General features: G+C 49.2%; 2 protein-coding genes across 6 annotated transcripts in view; both read right to left on the bottom strand.

Annotated features, from left to right (window-relative positions):
- The window catches only part of LOC116949436 (sortilin-like), a 33,185-nt gene extending 15,220 nt beyond the window's left edge, over positions 1 to 17,965 (bottom strand). The window contains exons 1-8 of one of the 5 annotated variants that reach the window (XM_032966777.2): positions 16,910 to 17,965; positions 5,289 to 5,351; positions 4,800 to 4,861; positions 3,982 to 4,084; positions 2,662 to 2,823; positions 1,743 to 1,816; positions 1,539 to 1,588; positions 1,264 to 1,403 (exon numbers count right to left, since the gene is read on the bottom strand). In XM_032966777.2, coding sequence (XP_032822668.2) covers positions 1,264 to 1,403; positions 1,539 to 1,588; positions 1,743 to 1,816; positions 2,662 to 2,823; positions 3,982 to 4,084; positions 4,800 to 4,861; positions 5,289 to 5,351; positions 16,910 to 17,035 — 780 coding nt within the window. In that variant the 5' untranslated portion in view covers positions 17,036 to 17,965. Of the gene's footprint in view, positions 1 to 1,263; positions 1,404 to 1,538; positions 1,589 to 1,742; positions 1,817 to 2,661; positions 2,824 to 3,981; positions 4,085 to 4,799; positions 4,931 to 5,288; positions 5,352 to 16,909 lie in introns of those variants that run through there. The other 4 variants (XM_032966778.2, XM_032966780.2, XM_032966782.2 and 1 more) reach the window with 4 other exon arrangements.
- A 2,131-nt stretch (positions 17,966 to 20,096) lies between these two features.
- Positions 20,097 to 24,413, bottom strand: part of TERT (telomerase reverse transcriptase) — a 34,966-nt gene continuing 30,649 nt past the window's right edge. Inside the window, exons 17-19 of the mRNA XM_032966850.2 lie at positions 23,889 to 23,942; positions 23,304 to 23,426; positions 20,097 to 20,975 (exon numbers count right to left, since the gene is read on the bottom strand). Of these exons, the coding sequence (XP_032822741.2) occupies positions 20,884 to 20,975; positions 23,304 to 23,426; positions 23,889 to 23,942 (269 nt within the window). The 3' untranslated portion in view covers positions 20,097 to 20,883. The remainder of the gene's footprint in view (positions 20,976 to 23,303; positions 23,427 to 23,888; positions 23,943 to 24,413) is intronic.

Below are 24,413 nucleotides of genomic sequence, written 5' to 3'. Positions count from 1 at the left end.
GTTTTTTTTTGCATTCCCTCAGCCACACGCGCATTGTGCGAGTGTTCAGCAATCACGTAACAATGACAGCTGCGTTGGTTCAACACAAGCACACTCTCGAACGGTTTCGACACTCATTGTCTCAACTTCAGAAAGATCATTTTCTTCAAGAAGCAGGGTCTATTTGTAAATCAGTGTTACGTGGCTAGACACAGCAGCCTCTTACAGAAATAAGATGGATGAGTCGTAATCGGGAGCCGACGAGTTAGAATTCTGTGTCACGTTGCCTCTAGCGTTTCTCTCTCTCGGTTTTTTTTTCTACAACAGAAAAGCTGCCACGACGTTTAATTATTTATCAGGAAAGTACAGTCACTTTAACCTCACTGTAGCAGGCTGCAATAGTCTCCACAGATACAAAGTCACTCGTGAGAAAACAATTGTATAACAATATTATCAGCATCAGCCGTGATCTATCCACTGCTGCATGGAGGCCTCTCTAAGCCATCTCTATTTTTTATGCATGCCTCGCCACGTTGCCCAGTCGGGATTCGTCATGAAAATTTAATGTCCCTTTCCTGACACTCATCGCTGCGTGATCACCATTCCTGCCTCTTGAGTGTAGTAAAAATCAGACAAAACCTACGCCTGGGTTTTTTCTGATAGAGCTTTGTTCAGAGTCTGTGTTCACTCCATGCGTCACGCGTGAGTGTGCTGAGCTGCTCAATGGGCTCGTAATTAGATTCTCTAACAAAAAACGTCATAAGGCATTGCATCCAAACGGATGAACCGATTTTTGATAATGTTGAATAATAACCTCCAGTGGTTGAGTAATTGCATAATCATTTCTGCACGCTTTAATGAATAAGGCGTAAATCGAGAAAAAATAATTGCCACTACAGTATAATATTCTCAACCATTTGAAGAGTGGCGTGGCTTACTCCTGCGCTAGCGCCGGGACTTTGTAGAGATTCCGTAACCGTTCGTTAAAACTGTGCCGCTAAACGGGCGACCAATAACTGCAGCAATGGCGGCTTGGTAATTGAGGCTTATTGTCTAATATGCAAGCGCTCAGCCACGAGTGACTCCTCTCATCTGTGCCGCAAGGATAATGGGTGTGCGGACAACGGGAAGAACAGCAGATCACTTGGGGCTTGTAATGGGACGGCGAGTAAGAGGGCTTTCACCACCCTCTCGGGTAGGCAGAAGATGGGCGGTGTCCTCATAGGGCCCCGACGCAGGGTTAGGGCTCGGAGCGGCCGGGGGTGGTCGTGCGTGGCGCGCCACCTTTTCGTGGACGACGGAGGCGCAGAGGAAGCGACCCCCGATCCCGAACGAGTAGACGCGCTCGGCGATGCGCTGAGCGCTCCTGCTGGAGTCGGAGCTCCTCATGAGCTCCAGCGTTCCCACGATCGCCTCCTCCACCTCTAGGGGACACGGCGCTCGGTCAGAGAGACACCGTCAGCACAGCAGAGAACGCCCGTCAACGAGAGCAGGGGTTGCTGAGCGGTGGGAGAAGGGGCTGAGCAGTGGGGGGGTGCACTGCTGTGACTGCGTCTCACTCTGTCCGTGTGGAGAGGCCAGGTAGTAGGCAGTGGTGTCCTGGGGGCTCCTGCCAACAAAAGAGCCGCAGCTTAGGGGAGCGTCTCCGCTCGCCACGCACCCACACCGATGGCAACGACGAGGGCCGGAGCGTGATGGACGCCGCGGCTTCGGCCGTGTCGGCGCATGCGCCGTGCCCACACGCCATCGCGGCCCCGACTCACCACTTGTAGGCGCGCACAGCGTCGCCGAGCTTCTTGAAAGATCCGAAAAAGTCTTCGGTGATCCACAATTCATTCTAAATTGAAGACAAATATGTTAGCGATTTTATAATACTCGAGTGCACTGTACAAGGAAACAAACCACCTTTTGACTCACAAAATAGATCAGTAGAAAATACGTCTGCCCTCGTATGTCTGTCTCTCGACACGCAATAATTTCAGCAGGATTGATTCAGCACAAGCAAAACTCTGGACCGATTTTGACACAGCGTCTCATAAGCAGAGCCAGGCTTGGCTTGGATCACTGCTGGTGAACGAACGGCGAAGTTTTTAAAGGCAAGGACATCCGGCAGTGTTGGGTGGTGGAGCGTTCACGGCTCTAGTTGACGTAACGCCCACATGGTCCAACTCACAAAACTAATGTTGCAATGCACACCATTGTGTGTTGTCAAGCCCTCAATGCTTTTTACGTAACATGACGATGGAACATGCCAGGTCGTTCAACAAACTTCGCGATGTTGCTTGGGAAAGACTGCTGCTACACGTTTATGTTCCTGTAAAGTGCACGTGGGTAGCGGTAGCGTAGTTTTGAGTCCGCCACCCTACGAACCCAGTGACCCGAGTTAGTTTCCGACTCACGGCCAACATTTGGTGATGACTATCTGAACCGGTCCTGGGTCTGCTCTAGGTCGACTCAACCTGAAATTAGTACCTGGTGTGATGTGTAAACTTTGCCACTCGGGAGGCAAAGGTGGCTGGCCGTGGTGCCGGCCCGCTCGCGCGCCGAACCGGTCCTCACAGACACTCGCTAACAGCACTTGCCCCAGCAGTCTGTTCAGGCTACCCGGGAGATTTTCGTCTTTACGAGGTCCGTGGCAACTGTACGTTGTGAGCCCAGGGCAGGGCGGGCGGCGCCACATACGCTGGAAGAGGAAGCCAGCAGATGGTCATGGCTGGCGGAGTGGAACGCCATGCCGTGCTGCGGAGTGAACGGCATGTCCCTGGCCCGGAAGGTTTTGCCGCCGTCTTCCGAGATCCAAACCTTCACGTCCCTCGCGATGTTCTCACGCGGCAGCAAGACCACCTGAAAGAGCCAGGGTGCCCAGGCACACGTGGAGTGAATGCGTACGCGTGTTTTTGTATTGTTTCGTTGTTGTAGCGTTTTTACCTGCCCCTACTATGAAAAAGAGCTTTATAGCTCATCGGATTCCTCCAGTAAATATTCTCTTTCTGAGCTGATAGTGGGTGGGCTTTCCCCGCATTCCACCTGTGCACCCGAGAAACTGAGATATACGAAATGTGATGCCACATTTGGATTCATAATTGTTCAAAACCTCCAGACACAAACATTATTTTATATGCTTTGAGATAAATGTAGGCCGCAAGTTTAGGGAGATCAAAATTTATACCGTATCTTTTTTTGGTTTTCAAATGTGGAGTCCCATTTGGCATCAGCGGCGTCAGACATTCTGTTATTGTATGTTAAATGAAAAAGTATAAAAAAAAATGCACCCCCAGGCTTAGTAGAGCCCAAGAGAAAAGTAAAACACTATGGGATTAACAATAATAAATGATAGTTGAGCCTGCACTATTCTGAATGTAAATTATATTTATAGGCATTCAATCGTATTCATGCCAAGTTTCAGCTTTGTATCCCCTGTGGGAAAATCATTGGAATTGACAACCCTCACTCGTGGCTGCCTGTGCGATGCACAAACACGCACGCGGGTAAGCGTGCGTGTTTGTGCACCTGCGGGCGCGCACTTATGATGTGTGGATTCACACGCGGACGCTCGATCTCGATGGTCATGGAACCGAATAGACATGGGGCATCACAGGGGGCACCACCTCATATCAGGCAGCACGAATATCCACAACCTCGGCGTAATATTTCGCCAGAGAGAGACACGAGGCTGCTAGAGCAGACGAGGGATCTGGCAGAAGGAAGGAAGCGATATTGGCACATGGTGGCATCAACCGCACTGAGCGCAAGTTTAAGTTCGAGCGCCTTCTCGGCCGTGTCGAGAAGGCGCTGGCAGGGGGCACGGGAGAGAGCGAGCGCTTGGATCTGTGGTGTGCACGGAGCAGCGTGCAGACACGCTCGCACCAACACCCCTTGCGGTCCGCGCCACTAGACTGGGACCCACACCACGCCGCCGCACCACCGAACTTCCGCGGCACACCACACACGCACCACCACACCGGCGCCGAGCGTGTCGCCGCCGACCGTGAGCGTCCCTACCCGCTGGGAGCTCCCGGGGCCCACAATGACCTCGAGGGCCGGCAGCGCATGGCCTCCGTCGACCAGTGCCGAGATGTCGGAGAAGCTCCCGCCGTAGTCCTCGCTGTAAGGAGGCGCAGTGTGCAGAGTGAGCCGGGGCGGGCGAGTGGCCACAACCCGTCAACTGTCCGAGTATGGCGACCGACGTGTCAAATGTTATTTGTAAATACTTTTCACCTGGAAAAATGAAATCGCTCGGGACGGAACGTGTCGTTGGCAAGCGTGCTATTAGGACTATATGAACTCCATCATAGATGACGGTGGTTAAAGATTGGAGCTATTGTGGCCGTGCAATCCAAATTACGGACCACATAGTAACCCAATGGCATTCGGCTCCTGAACACATCGTCATCGGTGTTGGTTTATGAAGACGGATGCTAAGGATGGTCAGGACCACGACAGAATCGACGCTGGGTGTATGTGGTCTGTTTGTCGACATATCTGAGGAGAGGCCATGCGGCTCATTTGCCCCCACCCCATGTCACGTGATCTGGCTGGGTAATGTTGATTCTGGTTGAATTTAAAGGCACGGAACAATGTTATCGTCACTAATTAAACACAATGCTAAATTAACTTTGAAACAACTATAGTGATTTCAGAGCTTAACGTAAGCATATCCTGTGTAATTTTGATATGATTTAGCTTGATATTAATACTTAAATCGTAGTGTGTAAATCGTGGACATTACCGGATGTTAACCTCCACAACAACGCGAATGATTCTTTTTGTGTGAGGCTGGGGCTGGGGGGGGTCACTCTCTCCGAGCCGGCCCTGCTCACCTTCGGTAGAGGCGGCTCTTCCAGGACACAGCCTCGATGACTCGTGACACGGCCAGCACCACCTAGAGCACAGCGAGGGGCCCGCGCCAGACACCCCCGGGACCCCCCCATCCGCATCATGATTTGGACATCTGTGAAAAAGAGCTTTATAGCTCATCGGATTCCTCCAGTATAAATATATATTCTGATTCTGAGCATTTACACAAATGATTACCCACACTTTTAAAGTGTCTGAAATTTACATCCGAACTTGCCTATCTGAAAATAATATTATAAAGACCAATGTTGGCTTAAAGTATATCGTGAAACGTAACAATGATGGTTGTTTTTTTTATCACGGTGCTACTGCGTGCATTAGCTCTTGGTTGGACGAGAGACGCGGTTACCCCATGGTTAACCCCGTGTCTCTTTGTTGTCCTTCCCCCGCGCCTCCGATTTGCATAGTTGGCTACGTACGGTGGAAAAGAAATTCAACATACACACACATACCCCGGTGTCTCGTCCGACCCACGTGATGGTCACGTTGGCGCTCTCGTCATTCTGAAATTCGAACTGCAAACACATGGGACACACACAAAACAAAGACCCCCATATAGCATTTGACAGACTGTTGGGGCAAGTGTTTTTAGCGAGCACCTATTAAGGCTGGCACGGCACACGAAGGAGCGGGTGGGCAGCACCACGCCCGGCCGCCTTTGTCTCCCTAATGGCGATGTTTACACACCACACCGCAGTCACTCACACACATGCACAGTGGTAACGCACACAAGATAACGCACACAAGTTCATTGTCTCTAAAGTGGTCGGCGTTTTCTGAGAGTAATGTTGAGAGAGTGAATGACGATTTAAGTTAATTCTCAAACACATTATTTGGTGGGTTGAGATATCACGGTATATCTGTATTCCGAAGAAAACACCGTTATATCCATGAAGATTAATTTAGAATATTCACAACTTGAATTTATATTTATATCGCTGTTTTTGTCCTTCATAACAGACATCATGAGAGAGGCGATGGACGTAAAAGCAAGCATCAGGCTCGAGGCGTGTACTACAAATATCAAGAGCGGGGGGAGACAGATGCGTCTCGGCGGACCGTGCCCGGGCCAGCTGTGGGGTCGGTGGCCGCGGGGGTCACAGCGCGTGAGTGAATCGTTTCGCCACTTAGTGGTGGTGTCGTCAGGCTAGGTACACCTTGAGGCCAAGTGAAGTGTTGAAGGCGCACTGACAGGTCACGTGCCATGGGGTCGACCGATTGAGACAAGGCTGGATTATGGACCGGGCCAGTGGAGCCAGTGCCCTGGGGCCTCAGACTGCCAGGGGGCCTCCAAGCCTCAAGCCGCGCACGGTGCGTGGCCCAAGACATCTGAAGGAAGTTGAACGCAAGGGCCCTCAGTGCGCACAGCGCAAGCTGACCACTAGGCCCCTGGGTGCTTATAGCGTGAGCTCACCACTTGGGCCCCCCAGACCCCTCAGCGCTTACAATGTGAGGGCCCCCGGGCCCCTTGGTGTTTAAAATGTAAACTGACCACTAGGGCCCCTGGGGCTTAAAGCGTGACCTGACCACTAGGGCCCCTGGGGCTTAAAGCATGGTCTGGCCACTAGGGCCCCTGGGGCTTAAAGCGTGACCTGACCACTAGGGCCCCTGGGGCTTAAAGCGTGACCTGACCACTAGGGCCCCTGGGGTTTAAAGCGTGACCTGACCACTAGGGCCCCTGGGGCTTAAAGTGTGACCTGACCACTAGGGACCCTGGGGCTTAAAGCGTGACCTGACCACTAGGGCCCCTGCGGTTTAAAGCGTGACCTGACCACTAGGGCCCCAGGGGCTTAAAGCGTGACCTGACCACTAGGGCCCCTGGGGCTTAATGCGTGACCTGACCACTAGGGCCCCTGGGGCTTAAAGCGTGACCTGACCACTAGGGCCCCTGGGGCTTAAAGCGTGACCTGACCACTAGGGCCCCTGGGGCTTAAAGCGTGACCTGACCACTAGGGCCCCTGGGGCTTAAAGCGTTACCTGACCACTAGGGGCCCTGGGCCCCTCGGCACCTAGTGTGAGGGTCCCTGGGCCCCTCCGCGCTTAAAGCGTGAGTTGACCGCTAGGGCCCCCGGGCCCCGCAGAGCTTACAATGTGAGGCCCCTCGGTGCTTACAGCGTGAGTTGACCACTAGGACCCCTGGGCCCCTGGGTACTTACAGTGTGAGTTGACCAGTAGGGCCCCCAGGTCTCTCGGTGCACACATCGAGCGTAACACCTGGGCCCATTGGTACATACAGTTCATGCTTAAAACGAGAGCCTCTCGGAGAGTGCAGTGCTTCTGTACAACTGAGCCACTGGTTGGCACGCTACAATACGCTGTGACATGATACAATATTCACCAACAAGTCAGTTCATTCTACATAACAGGACAATTTGAAGGGCGTCATGGCAAGCCGTTCGTTATTTGACTTACCGTAACTAGCTATCCCTTTATTTTAGCTATCTGCCCATATGATTCAGCTTGTTAACAGAAATTAGTTAGCTGCCATTTTATCCAGCTAGCTGCCCTTAAAACCAAATTGTCTGCACTGAAAAGCCAGCTGGTGAGACCGAGGGCACGTCGTTTGTTGAGAGCTTAGTTAGCCGTTGACAAATCAATGATTAAAATACACCGTGGTTTTGTGAAACACGAACAAAAATATGCCAAAATCTATTTTTCTTCATACACTAACGCATATATAAGAGACCCAATCCATACTTAAAGATTAAGGAAAACCCCATTCATTTTTTCCATAGACCGTCTGTTTTTATATCCATGAAAGTAGATAATTCTAATGTTGACATGCAAATTGCCGACAGCTCTTACGAGGTATTTTTTCCCCTCCCCATCGATGGGGTGTGGCCTATGTGCATAGTCTCCACAAAGTAATTTCACTGACTTATAAACCTGTGTGCCTATGTTTGTGTCTCTCTCTCTGTGTCTCTGTGTTATCTCTCTCTGCTTATGTGTCTGTCTGTGTGTCTCCGTGTCTGTGTTTTGTCTCTCTCTCAAATTTAGCAATCTTTGGAAGAATGTAATCAACCAGGTAGGGTGTTCACTGTTATTTTAGCCGATTCTCTGTGTTGTATTGCATTATATTTTTAAGTTTAATAGGTTTTTTTCTCTTTAATTTGTACCTGATGATGATTGCTTGTGTTGCAATCGAAACGTCATATGCTATTATTTAATTTATTATTTTCTCTTTCTACGTGACTTTATCTAAAGAACCAAAGAATGAAAAAAAAGATGTTTTGAATTTCAAGCAACATAATTATCTCTGTGTCAGGCAGGTATATAAGACATTTCTTGGAAGGAAAAGCCACAGACAGATGCCTGTTTTGTTGCTTGGTGTACGCCACAGTCATATAATCAGAGACTTTTTTAATCTTTTTCTATAACAGCCTTTTTAAAGGCTATTTCAACAATCCCTCCTAAGGGCTATTCCCTAACAGCCTTTTTAAAGGGTTAGGGTTATTTTCTTTTACGTGCTTTTCGATTTTTTAATTTCATCTACTGAAAGCTGCCTTTAGGTACAAGTAGACTATACAATACTACCACTTGATTGTATTTTACAACAACAGTATTTGAAGGGTGTTGTCATTAATATATATTAATTCAATTATTTATAAGTATTGAGATATGCTATAAATATAATCATATAAATAGCATACTAGTTCTGAATAATTAACCACAAACATTGCAATAGTGGTGCATCCAAAAGGAAAGACAAAAAAGAAAAGGGAACAAGAGAGGAAGTTTTGCTTCAAAGCGTTCCACTCATTGCCTACTTCTTTCAAAAGCCCTCTGATAGTAACAGTGACGACAGCAGCAGCACTCTTGTCAGCTGTGAGGAAGGAGCTAGCACTAGTTCAGTTTCCAGTAATGTTGTCACTCCCCCAGAGCCATCCTTTGAAGGCGAACCCTCAACAGCTAATGGAATACAAGAACCATCATTTACCACCTCAGGAGCAGTTGGGCAGTTCACAAGAATCAAATCAGCAACCAAGCCATTCCTGGTGCTATGAGGTCACTGACCCTGCATTATAGCAAAGCACTTCCAGTGACATTGTTAAGTCAGTGCTTTTTGAAAGAGCAGTCCCACTTCCAAAACCGCAGTGGAAAATACCCAGCTTCAGTCCTAGATAGAGCGCTTGGTGGAAAGACTAGAAGTTTCAACAATTAACTTTTGAACTGTATATTACCAAATGGGCAGGTTTCTAGATAGCGGCTACTGTACTCACCCTCAACAGATTGTGTACTGTTTTGCATGCAAACTATTCTCCAGCAAGCTCAGTTGCTTTAGTCAGGGGTTTAGTGACTGGAAGCACTCTGAAAGGATAGGGGAACACGAAAAAAGAGTGCAGAACACAGATCATGCATGCTTGCCTTGCACCAGCGGACAAAGGGCAGTGCTATACATGCAGATCTCATGCAGCAACTTGATGGGGAACATAAAAACTGGAGGGACATTTTGAAGAGTTGTATCGGTGATGAAGTTCTTGGGTGAAAAAGAACTTGTGTTTAGGGGAGATGAACGGTTTGGGTCAACCCATAACAGTAATTTCCTTGGCATCCTAGAATTGTTATCACAATTTGACCCATTTTTAGCTGAACATATTAAAAAGTTTGTCGGAAAAGGAAGAGGCACAGTGTCCTATTTGTTATCAACAATATGTGAAGAATTCATTGAGCTAATGGGTCAGAAAACTTTCCAAACAATAGATGAGATTCGTCGATGCCAAATATTTTTCAACGAGCCTTTTGCCCGTCCAAGGACGGGTGTATTGCAGTAAATCTGAAACTTGCAAGCGATAAGCAGACCACGACGTGATATATGCATTGCATTCATTTGTGTGCAATTTGTAAGGCTGCGGTGACACAGACTTATTTCATTTAAAGGTTATAATCCCTTGTTCATCATGCCGTCCTTTTTACTTCGATGTCTCAACAGCGTTACGGAGATCACGTGACGTGAGGGTTATAAGTTGACGCCGAGGAGGGGGGAGGAGGCGCCTCGCCCCCCCATGTGGAGTGATATCACCCGCTAATTATTATTAATGGCGGGGGGGTGTCCATGTGGAAGACATAACCTGTTCATGACTATTAATGAGGGGGGCTGGTCGACGTGAAGTGACGTCACACGCGGGACACACAGACATTCTTGGCTCATAGTAGTAAATAATTGTTGACTCCAACCCAGACCTGTCACATGTGGACCAATTGACGTTCATATTCCGGTTTGTTAACAGCAGGGGGAATGTGGTGGAGCGATTCCTGAGCTTTGAGCCAATTGAGAGCCACACTGGTAAAAGTTTAACAGACTTTGTGACTTTGATGGTGGAGGACCTTGGGTTGGACCCCTCAAACTGTAGAGGTCAGTCATATGACAATGCAAGCAGCATGTCAGGAAAATACAATGGGCTACAGGCCCACCTAAAAAAAACCCTTCTGATAGAGTATGTGCCTTGCACAGCGCATTCACTTAACTGAGTTGGTGTTAACACCTTAGACGGCAGTAGCCCAGAGGCTGAGTTATTTTAACAGGTTGCAGTCACTGTACACATTTTGCTCTTCATCCACAGACATATGGGGGAAAGTCTTTTGGAAAACAGATGTCAGACTGACATTAAAATCGCTGTCCAGTACTCGGTAGAGTGCTCGGGCAGAGTCAACCAAGGCACTGTGGAGAATCTTCTGGGTTCTTTCGGTAAAGTCACGTAGAATGGAGATAAAATAATAAAATAATAATAACAGAATAAAATTCTCACGATGTTTCGGCCACAACACAAGTAGCCTTCCTCAGGTGAAGAAACAGGACTGTCCGGAAGACAGCGCTTGAGTGAACCCTGCCAAGCATGGCAGCGTCTTTTAAGCTGTGTGGGAGGAACAGCGCCTTGACAAAGGAGTTTACATATAAATTAGCATGTAACTGGGGGATTAGCATGATGTTGGTGTCGGAACGGAGGAGGGGGGAGAGGAGTTTACATATAAATTAGCATGTAACTGGGGGATTAGCATGATGTTGGTGTGAGGGATTAGCACCACGGCGAGCGACGAGCTTTGTTCAGACGGACGAGTCCATCTGTGTTCGGAACGGAGGAGGGAGGAAGAGGAGTTTACATATCAACAGTAAATTAGCATGCAACTGGGGGATTAGCATGATGTTAGTATGAGGGATTAACACCACGGAGAGCGACGAGCTTTGTTCAGACGGACGAGTCCATCTATGTTCGGAACGGAGGAGGGGGGGGAAGAGGAGGAAACAGCCACGGTGCGCTGCTCTGTCCTGTGTTGCGTTATAACTATGCTATAAACTAGACTACTATACATTACAATATTATACCTTCCAATCTAAACTACATTGTATAATATCGTATTCATAGACAAACCCCACCTTTGAATTATACAATGCGTTACTATTCACTACCCTATACTTTAGACTATAAAATATTAGACTTGTAGTATTACACTATGTATTATTCTACTAACCCTACTGTATACCACACTGCTGTATATTCACTATACAATTACGGTACTATATATTGCCTTATTAATTATGTAAAACATTACACTTATACTATTTACTATTATACAACATGCTATAAACTATACTATTGACCGTCGTGTGAAAGGTACTAAGAGGCAGTGCCAGCGAATGGACTGCGGTCTGAAAGTTAAAGTCAGAGCATATACATTCACCGATTTGTACTAGGTGCCTCGGTGAATGTATATGCTCTGACTTTACATAGCTATTTCTGTGACCAGTTACAAGCTAATCACTCAGCTATTTCAATGCTAAATTCTATGCTAATTCCTTTGTCAAGGAGTGCCTCTGCGGATGTGTATACTTTAACTTAGCTATTTCAATGCTAAATTCTATGCTAATTCCTTTGTCAAGGGGTGCCTTTGCGTATGTGTATGCTTTAACTTTAACATAGCCTTTTCTGTGACCAGTCACAAGCTAATCACTCAGCCATTTCAATGCTAAATTATATGCTAATTCCTTTGTCAAGGCACTTTGTTTCTTCTCACACAGCTTAAAGGTCGCGATCTCAGCGTGGCTTTCTCACTCCAGCGCTGTCCTCCAGACAGTCTCGTCCCCTTCACCTCATGAGGGCCGCTTGTGTTGTGGCCGAAACGTCGTGAGAATATTATTGTGTTGTGGCCGAAACGTCGTGAGAATATTATTGTGTTATTTTATTTTATCAATTTATTATTTTATTCTCATTCTACGTGACTTTACCGAAAGAACCAAAGAAGATTTTATGTGGTCATTGATAAGCTAGTGGCATGCCTTGAACATCCCTTGGATGCTTACAAGGGTTTGACCAGTCTATCTGGAGTTCTGTTTATGTCAGATCAGGTGTCTAACAGTGATGTCATAGTGGAAAAGGTAAATTCACTCTCTGCTGCATATCCATCAGACCTGGACATGAACTTTGCCAACGAACTCATCCAATTAAAGTTTTTCATGTCTGACTCTGAGAGTGAGAAGTGCCCAACTAAATTGCTTGAGACATTGCAGGCACTTCGTCTGTTCCCCAATGTTTTCGTGGCACTTCGGATTTTTCTAACCTTGCCAGTGACAAACTGCCAGGGTGAGCGGACATAAAAAATTAGCTGCGGAGTAGCATGTTGCCAAACCCGTCTCAGCTCATTGTCACTTAAATCAATTCCGTCAGACCTTGTCAGACAGCTAGATTTTGACAATCTAGTATTCTAGTGGATGATTTTGTGAGGAGAAAGGCAAAAAAGACACCAATATAGGAAAGCGGGGTGGGGGGGCTCCAAAAGACATGTGTCCAGGATCCTCACGGGACCATGATCAGGCCCTGGATCGAGATGACTGGCAGATGATGCACCAGCTGTGCCCCCTACAGTGTGTGGGGGGAGCGGTGGGGTAACGGTTAGCCTGCTGCACTATGAACCTAACGACCAGAGTTTAAATTCCCTCTTACGAGCAATAACAGTGGCTAATATTTGAAACTGATCTTGGTCCTCCCCTAGGTCGATTCGGCCTCAAACAAGTAGCTGGTGCGGTGTAGAAACATCGCCACTGGGGAGACAAAGGCGGCCGGGCGTGGTGTTGGCCACTCAGTCCCTCGTGTGCCGCGCCGGGCATCAAAGGTGCTCGTTAACAGCTCTTGTCCCAACAGTCTGTTAAAGGCTACACGGGGGAGCTTTGTCTTTAAGTGACGGTGGTGGAGTGGGTGGTTATGGCACAGCGCTGCGAGCCTGGAGTCCGATCCAATGTGAACGATGAATCTTGGAATCTCAGGTCGTGCTGCTTTCGGCGGGGCTTCCCCCGTGCCCGGCAGGGTCGCGCTATCCGAGACCAGCGGCGTCCCTGCGTGGGCCCCCGGCGCAAGCGCCGCTGTCGCTTTCAATTCCTCCCGAGGCACGGGCGGGCTTGTTGTTGAAATTCGTTGCAGAATCAATGCGTGTGCATTACTTATTTCTTCGTTTACGGAAGCAATTCGATAGAATCGCGTTACGTCGACCAACCGAGACGCCGAGTTTCCTTTTTCTGATTTTTTTAATGTTTTGCTGGCTGGCGGGCTGGCTGGCGGGAGGGACGGATGGTCACGTCCACAAGGGTCGTGCAGGCTGCTAGAGGTCCACAAGGGACGTGCAGGCTGCTAGAGTTACACAAGGGACGTGCAGGCTGCTAGAGTTACACAAGGGACGTGCAGGCTGCTAGAGGTCCACAAGGGACGTGCAGGCTGCTAGAGTTACACAAGGGACGTGCAGGCTGCTAGAGGTCCACAAGGGACGTGCAGGCTGCTAGAGGTCCACAAGGGACGTGCAGGCTGCTAGAGGTCCACAAGGGACGTGCAGGCTGCTAGAGGTCCACAAGGGACGTGCTGGCTGCTAGAGGTCCACAAGGGACGTGCTGGCTGCTAGAGGTTCACAAGGGACGTGCAGGCTGCTAGAGGTCCACAAGGGACGTGCAGGCTGCTAGAGGTCCACAAGGGACGTTCAGGCTGCTAGAGGTCCACAAGGGACGTGCAGGCTGCTAGAGGTCCACAAGGGACGTGCAGGCTGCTAGAGGTCCACAAGGGACGTGCAGGCTGCTAGAGGTCCACAAGGGACGTGCAGGCTGCTAGAGGTCCACAAGGGAAGTGCAGGCTGCTAGAGGTCCACAAGGGACGTGCAGGCTGCTAGAGTTACACAAGGGTCGTGCAGGCTGCTAGAGTTACACAAGGGTCGTGCAGGCTGCTAGAGTTACACAAGGAACGTGCAGGCTGCTAGAGGTCCACAAGGGACGTGCAGGCTGCTAGAGGTCCACAAGGGACGTGCAGGCTGCTAGAGGTCCACAAGGGACGTGCAGGCTGCCAGACGTCCACAAGGGACGTGCAGGCTGCTAGAGTTACACAAGGGTCGTGCAGGCTGCTAGAGGTCCACAAGGGACGTACAGGCTGCTAGAGGTCCACAAGGGACGTACAGGCTGCTAGGGTCCACAAGGGACGTGCAGGCTGCTAGAGGTCCACAAGGGACGTACAGGCTGCTAGAGTTACACAAGGGACGTACAGGCTGCTAGAGTTACACAAGGGACGTACAGGCTGCTAGAGTTACACAAGGGACGTACAGGCTGCTAGAGTTACACAAGGGACGTGCAGGCTGCTAGAGTTACACAAGGGACGTGCAGGCTGCTAGAGGTCCACAAGGGACGTACAGGCTGTTAGAATTACACAAGGGACGTACAGGCTGCTAGAGTTACACAAGGGACGTGCAGGCTGCTAGAGGTCTACAAGGGACGTGCAGGCTGCTAGAGGTCCACAAGGGACGTGCAGGCTGCTAGAGTTACACAAGGGACGTGCAGGCTGCTAGAGGTCCACAAGGGACGTGCAGGCTGCTAGAGTTACACAAGGGTCGTGCAGGCTGCTAGAGGTCCACAAGGGACGTGCAGGCTGCTAGAGGTCCACAAGGGACGTGCAGGCTGCTAGAGGTCCACAAGGGACGTGCAGGCTGCTAGAGGTCCACAAGGGACGTACAGGCTGCTAGAATTACACAAGGGACGTACAGGCTGCTAGAGTTACACAAGGGACGTGCAGGCTGCTAGAGTTACACAAGGGACGTGCAGGCTGCTAGAGGTCTACAAGGGACGTGCAGGCTGCTAGAGGTCTACAAGGGACGTGCAGGCTGCTAGAGGTCCACAAGGGACGTGCAGGCTGCTAGAGGTCCACAAGGGACGTGCAGGCTGCAAGAGGTCCACAAGGGACGTGCAGGCTGCTAGAGGTCCACAAGGGACGTGCAGGCTGCTAGAGGTCCACAAGGGACGTACAGGCTGCTAGAGTTACACAAGGGACGTGCAGGCTGCTAGAGTTACACAAGGGACGTGCAGGCTGCTAGAGGTCTACAAGGGACGTGCAGGCTGCTAGAGGTCTACAAGGGACGTGCAGGCTGCTAGAGGTCCACAAGGGACGTGCAGGCTGCTAGAGGTCCACAAGGGACGTGCAGGCTGCTAGAGTTACACAAGGGACGTGCAGGCTGCTAGAGGTCTACAAGGGACGTGCAGGCTGCTAGAGGTCTACAAGGGACGTGCAGGCTGCTAGAGTTACACAAGGGACGTGCAGGCTGCTAGAGGTCCACAAGGGACGTGCAGGCTGCTAGAGGTCTACAAGGGACGTGCAGGCTGCTAGAGGTTCACAAGGGACGTGCAGGCTGCTAGAGGTATACAAGGGACGTGCAGGCTGCTAGAGGTCTACAAGGGACGTGCAGGCTGCTAGAGTTTCAAGCAACACGAATGGCGAGACGCGACAGAGGAGTCCCAAGAGCGGGGTTGTGCGTTGTTGGGGGCAGTCGAGGGCACCTCCGATTTTCACGGTTGTCTACGTCTGGCGCAAAATAAATTCTGTATACAACACAGACCGGCTGACGCCCGTGTCAGCCACGTGACGCCGCCGTGCTATTGACCAAGGGTGGTGATAGCGGTGATTTTAGAGCACCCGCATGGGTGTCATGGTTGCGTTTAACGCCCACGAGGAATGATTTACAACGAAGCGAGTTCTTCATTCCCCACGTCACGTGGGTCTTATTAATCTGTGCTGTGGCCGGCGTGGTGAAGTATGGTCACGTTATACCCCTCTCCCCCACAATAGGAGAATGCAGTCTGAAACTTCAAGTTCGGGCTAATATGAGCAAGATTTTGGAGTTCCCTTCCATAAGCGTGGGTTTCCATCGTCATACCACAGCAGAGTGGTACTGTATCACAACGGGAACTCGCCATTCCGGGAACTGAACAAGCCACCAGTGTCACGTGCTTTATTGCCCACTGCTAGATGGAGCCCACTGTTTTAATCTCTCTGCCAACACATTGCTGCCCCGTCTGAGCGAGGCGCTGTGTTGTAAGTTGCGGTATTGCCTGGCACAACTGCACCGGCGAGATAAGGGGAGCTTTATTTATTTTAATTGTGTGCCCTGGTTTTGGTGTCTGCTTATTGAAGCGATTTGCAGAGCGAGCGAGGGGGAACACTGCGTCCCAAACAGACGGAGCAGGCGAATTACACATTTATCGCTGTACCGGATGGGCAGACAAAGTACGTCGTGACCAAATCAGTGAAAGCGTCTACCAAATAATTGTAGGATGCTGCTACACGAGCATCCCACCCACGAAGAGAGGACACGAGCAGTGGCGTCTGCTGCCGGCCACGCGCGCACCGCATCCGTGTCAGCAGAGGGGCTGGGCTCGACTCCTGGGCCCCGTCCACACGCAGTGACCAGCAAGCAAGCGGGCATGGCGTGGCGGGGGCCCTCGTCCAGCAGTGGATTGACAAACGGCACGTGGACTGTACTACGCTATTTTATTGGCAGCTGCTGCCCAAGAAAGTCTGCGAGTCTCCCCGGTACATTCCGAGTCCTGGGGTTCGTCAGTTGCGTAACAATAGCCAGGAATACACCACTCAAGACTTAGCGCACTTACATGCTGTACGAAACTCTACAATATTACGATTACTACCCTTGCCAGAGCCTGTCCCGCTTTTAGTGTCTGTGGTGGCAAGCCCAATTTGACAGAATATAAGTACAGCCCCTAGAGGCCGCTACACCGCACTGCTGCTGCCCGTGAGAGCCGGTGTCTGTGTGAATAACGCACCACACGCACGGCGTCCTGCAGTCGCTGCTCCTGCCTGGGGTTTGGGCACGCGGCATTCACGGTGCCCAGCAGCAGCAGCAGAGAAAACAACAACAGCAAGGGCGAGACGGGAGAGGGAGGCTCCATGATCCGCTCCGCCAACACGATGCCGCAGCTCTCCAACTGAGAGCGCTGATCGTTACGTCACGCGCGTGGGCGGAGCGACGTCTTCCACTGGCTGTGCCCACCCCCCCACGGCGATGCACGAGCGGGAGGCGGGGCTAGTGACATCACTGAAAGATGGGCCTTGCCCCCCTATATTGGGAGGCGAAGCGAGTGACATCACCGCAAGCTGGGCCCCGCCCCTCAGTGTTGGTAGGCGGAGCGAGTGACATCACTGCAAGCTGGGCCCCGCCCCTCAGTGTTGGTAGGCGGAGCGAGTGACATCACTGCAAGCTGGGCCCCGCCCCTCAGTGTTGGTAGGCGGGGCTAGTGACATCACCGCTAGCTGGGCCCCGCCTCCCAATATTGGTAGGCGGAACTAGTGACATCACCGCAAGCTGGGCCCCGCCCCCTATATTGGTAGGCGGAGCGAGTGACGTCCCTGCAAACTGGGCCCCGCCCCCCTATATTCAGTTTCATGTATGAGGTGTAGCCCTGATTTAAAGCTTTCGTGACTGCAGTAATTCATATTCTTAGTTTTTTCGGTAAAGTCACGTTGAAGAGAAACAACAAAATAATAAAATATATATAAAACAATAAAAAAATTTCTCACGACGTTTCGACCATAACTCAAACGGTCATCTTCAGGTGTGTTGGTTTGCATAAATTTATTTTTAAACGGCGCACTTATTTATTTATAAAAAACGTTAGCGTCACGCGCAGCGATTTGGCAGTTTACCCAGGACTAGTCCATCTATATTTTGAAAAGAGGAGGGGGGAGACGAAATTTTTTATAATGTATGCTGTCTGAAAGCCAATGTAAGCGTGAACAATCAATTAAGAACTGAAATGGTTTATCAAATCTTTCCAATGATTGCTAAGATAGAATCCATCTTCTCGGTTGAAATTGTCTCTGTGCTTGTATATGTGGATAGCCTCATGAACGAATCTCTCATGGAAGCCAGATGGCTTACAAAGAACCTCTGTCTTGGAAAAGTCAATGGCATGTGAGCCTACTGAATTAGAACAATGATCTGCTACGGCCGAGGTGTTGGTCCTACCGTGTTTAAGGTCTGCTTTGTGTTCACGAATGCGGTCCGAGACATGGCGTTTGGTTTCTCCAATGTAACTACTACCACAGAGGCAACTTAGTTTGTAGACACCAGGGTATTGTATGTCAGAAGCAAACGCCATGTCTCGGACCGCATTCGTGAACACAAAGCAGACCTTAAACACGGTAGGACCAACACCTCGGCCGTAGCAGATCATTGTTCTAATTCAGTAGGCTCACATGCCATTGACTTTTCCAAGACAGAGGTTCTTTGTAAGCCATCTGGCTTCCATGAGAGATTCGTTCATGAGGCTATCCACATATACAAGCACAGAGACAATTTCAACCGAGAAGATGGATTCTATCTTAGCAATCATTGGAAAGATTTGATAAACCATTTCAGTTCTTAATTGATTGTTCACGCTTACATTGGCTTTCAGACAGCATACATTATAAAAAATTTCGTCTCCCCCCTCCTCTTTTCAAAATATAGATGGACTAGTCCTGGGTAAACTGCCAAATCGCTGCGCGTGACGCTAACGTTTTTTATAAATAAATAAATGCGCCGTTTAAAAATAAATTTATGCAAACCAACACACCTGAAGATGACCGTTTGAGTTATGGTCGAAACGTCGTGAGAATTTTTTTATTGTTTTATATATATTTTATTATTTTGTTGTTTCTCTTCAACGTGACTTTACCGAAAAAACTAAGAATAGGTGTAGCCCTGTGAGCCATGCGGCTCTTAACTCGGGTGCAACCGCAAACAAACAAAAATATGAACAAATAACATTTTAAAAGTGACGACGCGCAACAGAAACATCCAGGAAAAAAAAAGGAAAAATCTTCCAGAAAAAAAAACACCGTATATCAACGCTGTGTGCAAAAATCTCAGTGGGAATCAAGTCAAACAATAACCATAAGACAATTTAGATTAAGTTATCAGCCGTCCGAGCAGACGAACCCCCACAGCCCATGGGGCCCCAACACGATCACCTGGAGCACGCGGGCATGCAAGATGAAGCTACTGTGTTCCGTGTGCCATCGCAGCTTACGGCCACGATGCTTCTGTTGATGGCTGGCTCTGCAGTTTCTAAATGCGCACGCAGCTGTCCGCTTGTCGTAGAGGTAGGAGACGGCGACGAAGATGCCGACGCCGACGGCCGCCATGGAGAGCGCGACAATGACGGCACAGCAGCGCGTGCTTCTGGCAGCACGTGCTTCTGGCAGCGCGTGCTTCCGGCAGCGCGTGCTTCCGGCAGCGCGTGCTTCCGGCAGCGCGTGCTTCCGGCAGCGCGTGCTTCCGGCAGCGCGTGCTTCCGGCAGCGCGTGCTTCCGGCAGCGCGTGCTTCCGGCAGCGCGTGCTTCCGGCAGCGCGTGCTTCCGGCAGCGCGTGCTTCCGGCAGCGCGTGCTTCCGGCAGCGCGTGCTTCCGGCAGCGCGTGCTTCCGGCAGCGCGTGCTTCCGGCAGCGCGTGCTTCCGGCAGCGCGTGCTTCCGGCAGCGCGTGCTTCCGGCAGCGCGTGCTTCCGGCAGCGCGTGCTTCCGGCAGCGCGTGCTTCCGGCAGCGCGTGCTTCTGGCAGCGCGTGCTTCCGGCAGCGCGTGCTTCTGGCAGCACGTGCTTCTGGCAGCACGTGCTTCTGGCAGCACGTGCTTCTGGCAGCACGTGCTTCTGGCAGCACGCTATTAAGCTGGAGAGAGAGACTCGTGTCTTTGGGCGCGGTCCGTTGTGTGGAGCCAGGAGCAGCTACAGCGTGGTCAGACCGGCGTGGGGTTTGAATGGAACAGATCGGCTCTACAGTACAGTAGTTGCCATATATTCACAACAGTGGGGGAAGTTTGATGTTGATTGGCGTGGCTCTGCAATCTACTTCGTGGGCCGAGTCTTCTGTGCGGGAGCAGGTGTTATCACTGAGCACACGCATCGATAGGTCGATTCTTGATTCCAAATGTTTGTTTTGTTAATGAAAAAACTCAGAGATCTGCAAAAAAAGGATATTTTTGGATTATCCGTGATTTTTAATTATCCACGGCTGCCACCTCCCCCCCTCAATTGGCATGGATAATCGAGAGTCGACTGTACTGGCATTACAAGTAATTAATGAGCAAAATTCGTCAAGTGTAAAAATACGTTGGAAGACAAAAGGGAAGAAAACGTCTATGTGCTTGGGATCATAATTGTTGCCTTTGTAACCAGGTCATTTAGCTTCAAGATAAACGGTTCCATTGGCCTTGACAGACAGGGCCAGATCGCTTCTGAAAAAAGCTGTAAAGCTCAGTGGGATTTAACTGGTAAAATATATATTTTAAATAGTTTAGTTTTAAATAGTTTTAAAAATATATTTATTTTTTTGTAATTTGCTTACCCTTCCGATATACTTTGTTGATTGTTAACTTTTTGACCTGCCCCTACTGGACATCTGTACAAAGAACTACCATAGCTCATCAGATTTCTCCAGGATAAAAAAAGATTCTGATTCTGACGGTGGGTATGGGATGTAGACTTATCCCCTATTGTCCTGTCCTGATGACCTAACAACGTAGTATGTTGTATGATCAAAGTTTCACAGGTATTTGTCTGATGAGGACCCTCATCATCGAGATCGCCCCCGAGGAGGACCTGGAGGGCGGAGGTCTGCCTTGTTCCGCCCCGCTCATCCCGAACCTTGCCTTTGTCCCGGCCCGTACTCAGTCCGTGCTGTGGTCTTGGGACTGAAGTGCCAGGTCGCTGGAACGCTGTTAGACCGCAGTGTCTCTAAGCACTACCGCAGCTGTGCAGGCGATCACATCAGGATGTTGTCCCATTTCATGGTTAGCACTTTGGAGAGGCAATGCTGGGTGGTCGGTGGCAGCCTTGCGAAGGTCCTCTTTTTGCCTGGGAATGTGGGAGCATGCAATGACAAGGACAGGAGAGCAGTCGTTTATGGGTTGGCTGGGGGTCAACCCAAAATAAAGCCGACACAAATAGATGAATTTTGATTTAAAGCTTTCGTGACTGCAGTGATTCATATTCTTGGTTATTTCGGTAAAGTCACGTTGAAGGGAAAAAATAAAATAATAAAATATATATTTTATAACTTTATTTTTTCAATGTGACTTTACCAAAAGAACCAAGAATATGAATAGATGTTACAAAATATACGCCCTTCTGTTCCCCACATATGTAAAGTCGTGTATACAATCTAGAGCGTGTTTGTTAAATCTTGACTTAAATCTTTCGTGACTGCAAGAATTCATACTCTTTGGGTCTTTCGGAAAAGTCACGTAAATAGAAAAATTATAGAAAATCACGACGTTTCGATGGCAACACCAGCAATCGTCCTCAGGTGGAGAAACATATCAAGAGAGCTGCTGAAGCAGCAGGGTGTTACATAGGCTTGAGATGGGTGCAGCCCAAGGGTAAGTGGGCGGGGTTGGAGAAGGAAGATTGAGGGCACCCCAAAGCTGTTGAGCTGAGATTGGTGCAGCCAAAGTGGCTGCACCCATCTCAGGCCTCAATGTGGCGGTAGCTACATTGACACGTTACTAATCTCTCACAATACAATGGCCAGCCCAACAGCTTTGGGGTGCCCTCGATCTTCCTTCTCTAACCCCGCCCACTTACCCTTGGGCCCCACCCATCTCAGGCCTATGTAACACCCTGCTGCTTCAGCAGCTCTCTTGATATGTTTTTTCACCTGAGGACGATTGCTGGTGTTGCAAGTGACTTTACTGAAAGACCCAAAGAGCGTGTTTGTTTATAGTTCTGTACCAGTTTTATATCCTGCAATATTTTTGCTCTGTATTTGTCCTGGATTCATCCCAGATTTCCATCGCAAAAGATGCGAGTTCCTCGTGTGCCTTAAAGGAAGACCGTGTGTTCTTCATCAATGTGATATTGTAGTTCATGCTCATGTTGGAACACGGAACACTCCACATACACCACCTGTATGTGCACGATGCTGTGAACACATTAATCTACACTATTCTATGATAATTAACCAAAGTTATTTCTCAATTCACAAGCGTAATTATTCAAATTCAGGATCACTGCATGTTGTGCAATGTCACAATATGGTAATTATTAGTCCACTAAGCCAACAAGACAGCGCTTATAATGATTAACCATCATATATGGACAATGTATATGCTGTGAAGACAATTATGTTCATGAAGTTGATGTCGACATACATATTTATTTAGTTATTCAATTATTTTTCTTGTGTATCTGGTGCTGTAACTGTGTAAAAGCATTCGATAAATAAATACATCTATTTTCGTGTAATGTTTTTTTTAGTTGTACTAGGACCCATATCTTAAAGACATGGTCTTTGCCTACGGCATCTGGCAGTTCACCCGCATTAGGTTGGGTAGGCCTCACAGCTGATGAGGCACTCTATGTTGAAACCGGTCCAGACGTTACTTAGTGTTGAATCAACGCTGCTGAAATTGTTCAGTCCCAGAGGGTCCTTGTGGCCGATGGGAGGTGTAAAACATATTGGTATGTAGGAGGAGACGCATTGTCTGCTTATTTGTTGCTTGTGTCAGGACAGTACAGGGTGATGTAGGGACAGTACAGGGTGATGTAGGGACAGTACGGCTCCCCGTGGCCATGGTTACTAATTAACGTGACAGAACAGACAGGGTCACGTCAGGGTAACGTGGGACCTAAGTGGTCGTTAATAATGGTTGATGCGACGGGCACTGACAGGGTCGGCGTGAGGAGAATCTTGGAGCGGATCGTCTTCATCATCCTGGAACGGGCACCTTGTAGTCTTGAAAGGCTAGAGTTATATTGTCTCCGTGACTGCTATGCATCCGCTCCTGTGTAGCTAGCCAACTACACAGAGAGCGTCGCGTAGAGTCAAATAAGTTACCCAAGTGTGTATAGTCACTCATGGTTACTCGTTAAGTTATCAGTGAGTCGGCGGACTTTATTCATAATAAATATATACATATAACTGAACAAGAAGGTGTCTCTGAGAGCTACATTACACTTGTAATAATAAAAAATACTAACCTATAGCTCTTTGTCAATCCCTTGCCGGATGAAGGACTCCCCACACTGTGTCAATGAGTTACCCACGATTCACCACACTGGTCAGGGCACATTGGTGAAATGAGGGGGCAGGACCAGTTCATTATCTCAGCCATTGTTAGGAATCAAACTCAAGATGCAAGGTTTAAACCACAGTGCGCAAACCGCCGCTCCACCACTACTCACGCCAAAGCAGCAGCCCCGGCAGGACGGTGTAAATCGCCCGGTGCTGGCTCAGCTTGCTGTGGAAGGCGCTGTAGCAGAGGCACGACACGGTGTCACGGTCCATCTGGGGCAGCCGCCCGCGCCCTGCGGAAGCGGTGCCACGGTGATCGGCATCTCCACATGGCCGCGAGTGTTACGCTTCAGCCGCCAATACCTGGGTGCTCGCGAGCGGAGACTTCCGCTGCCCTCCTGCCCCTCACGGAATCAATGCTCCCCTTTGTTAATTGACGAGTCGGTGGGTTCAGGGTTAGGCCTCAAGCTAGGCGAGGATACACAGTGATGTAAACGTGGAATTTATATGCGAACAGACAAGGCTTGTATAATTTAACAATGGGAAGAACAAAAATAAAAAATTTGATCTCTAATTTGCTTGTAAAATAGGTATATATTCGCACAAAAATGTAGCCAGCCTAAGACGACTAAAATTACTTAAAAATTAGGTTTAACCGCACATGGCTGCCCAGATTCAAATTGAAGCTTCTCCCCAATAGCATATTCAGTCACCCGCGTGTTGTCGTGATGGCATTTCCCTACGGGTGTCATTACCTCCCCGTGTGGGATTCACCAGCTCAGATGCACGCTTGACCTGCCCGTAGTACTCTGTGGGGGTTAATGCATAAATACGCGCACGTGCCAGGCATTACGTGTGTGGAGACGGCAAGAAAACATGATGCAACATTGCACACTGAGACACACTTGCACTGGGGCTGAACTGACCCTCTAGCAACCGTCTCATTTATATCCTTAACCACTGTTACATTTGTGTTATGAGACACAACACCAGAACTAAACTACACGATTGCCCCTTCCCCAATGCACAGCTGACCTCTGAAAAAATTGCTGTGACGTTAATACAAGTCACAGGGATGTAAATAATACACACACTCAATATAAGAGGCTCCAACAAGCCATTGCTTCAATCCAATAAGCGAGTTTTAGTGTATTATTTACAGGATGTCACTGCAAGGACCTCTTGGAGCAGTAGTGCAGTGGGTAGCTCGCTGCACTACGAACCCAGAAACCCAAATTCGATTCCCGCTAATAGCGAACATCAGTGACGATTATCTGAAC

The sequence above is a fragment of the Petromyzon marinus genome, chromosome 36 (assembly GCF_048934315.1).
Source record: "Petromyzon marinus isolate PM22_M1 ecotype Great Lakes invasive population chromosome 36, UKy_Petmar_22M1.pri1.0, whole genome shotgun sequence".
NCBI lineage: Eukaryota > Metazoa > Chordata > Hyperoartia > Petromyzontiformes > Petromyzontidae > Petromyzon > Petromyzon marinus.
Note: the sequence above shows the minus strand (reverse complement) of the source record. Positions and strands in the feature narration are given on the sequence as shown.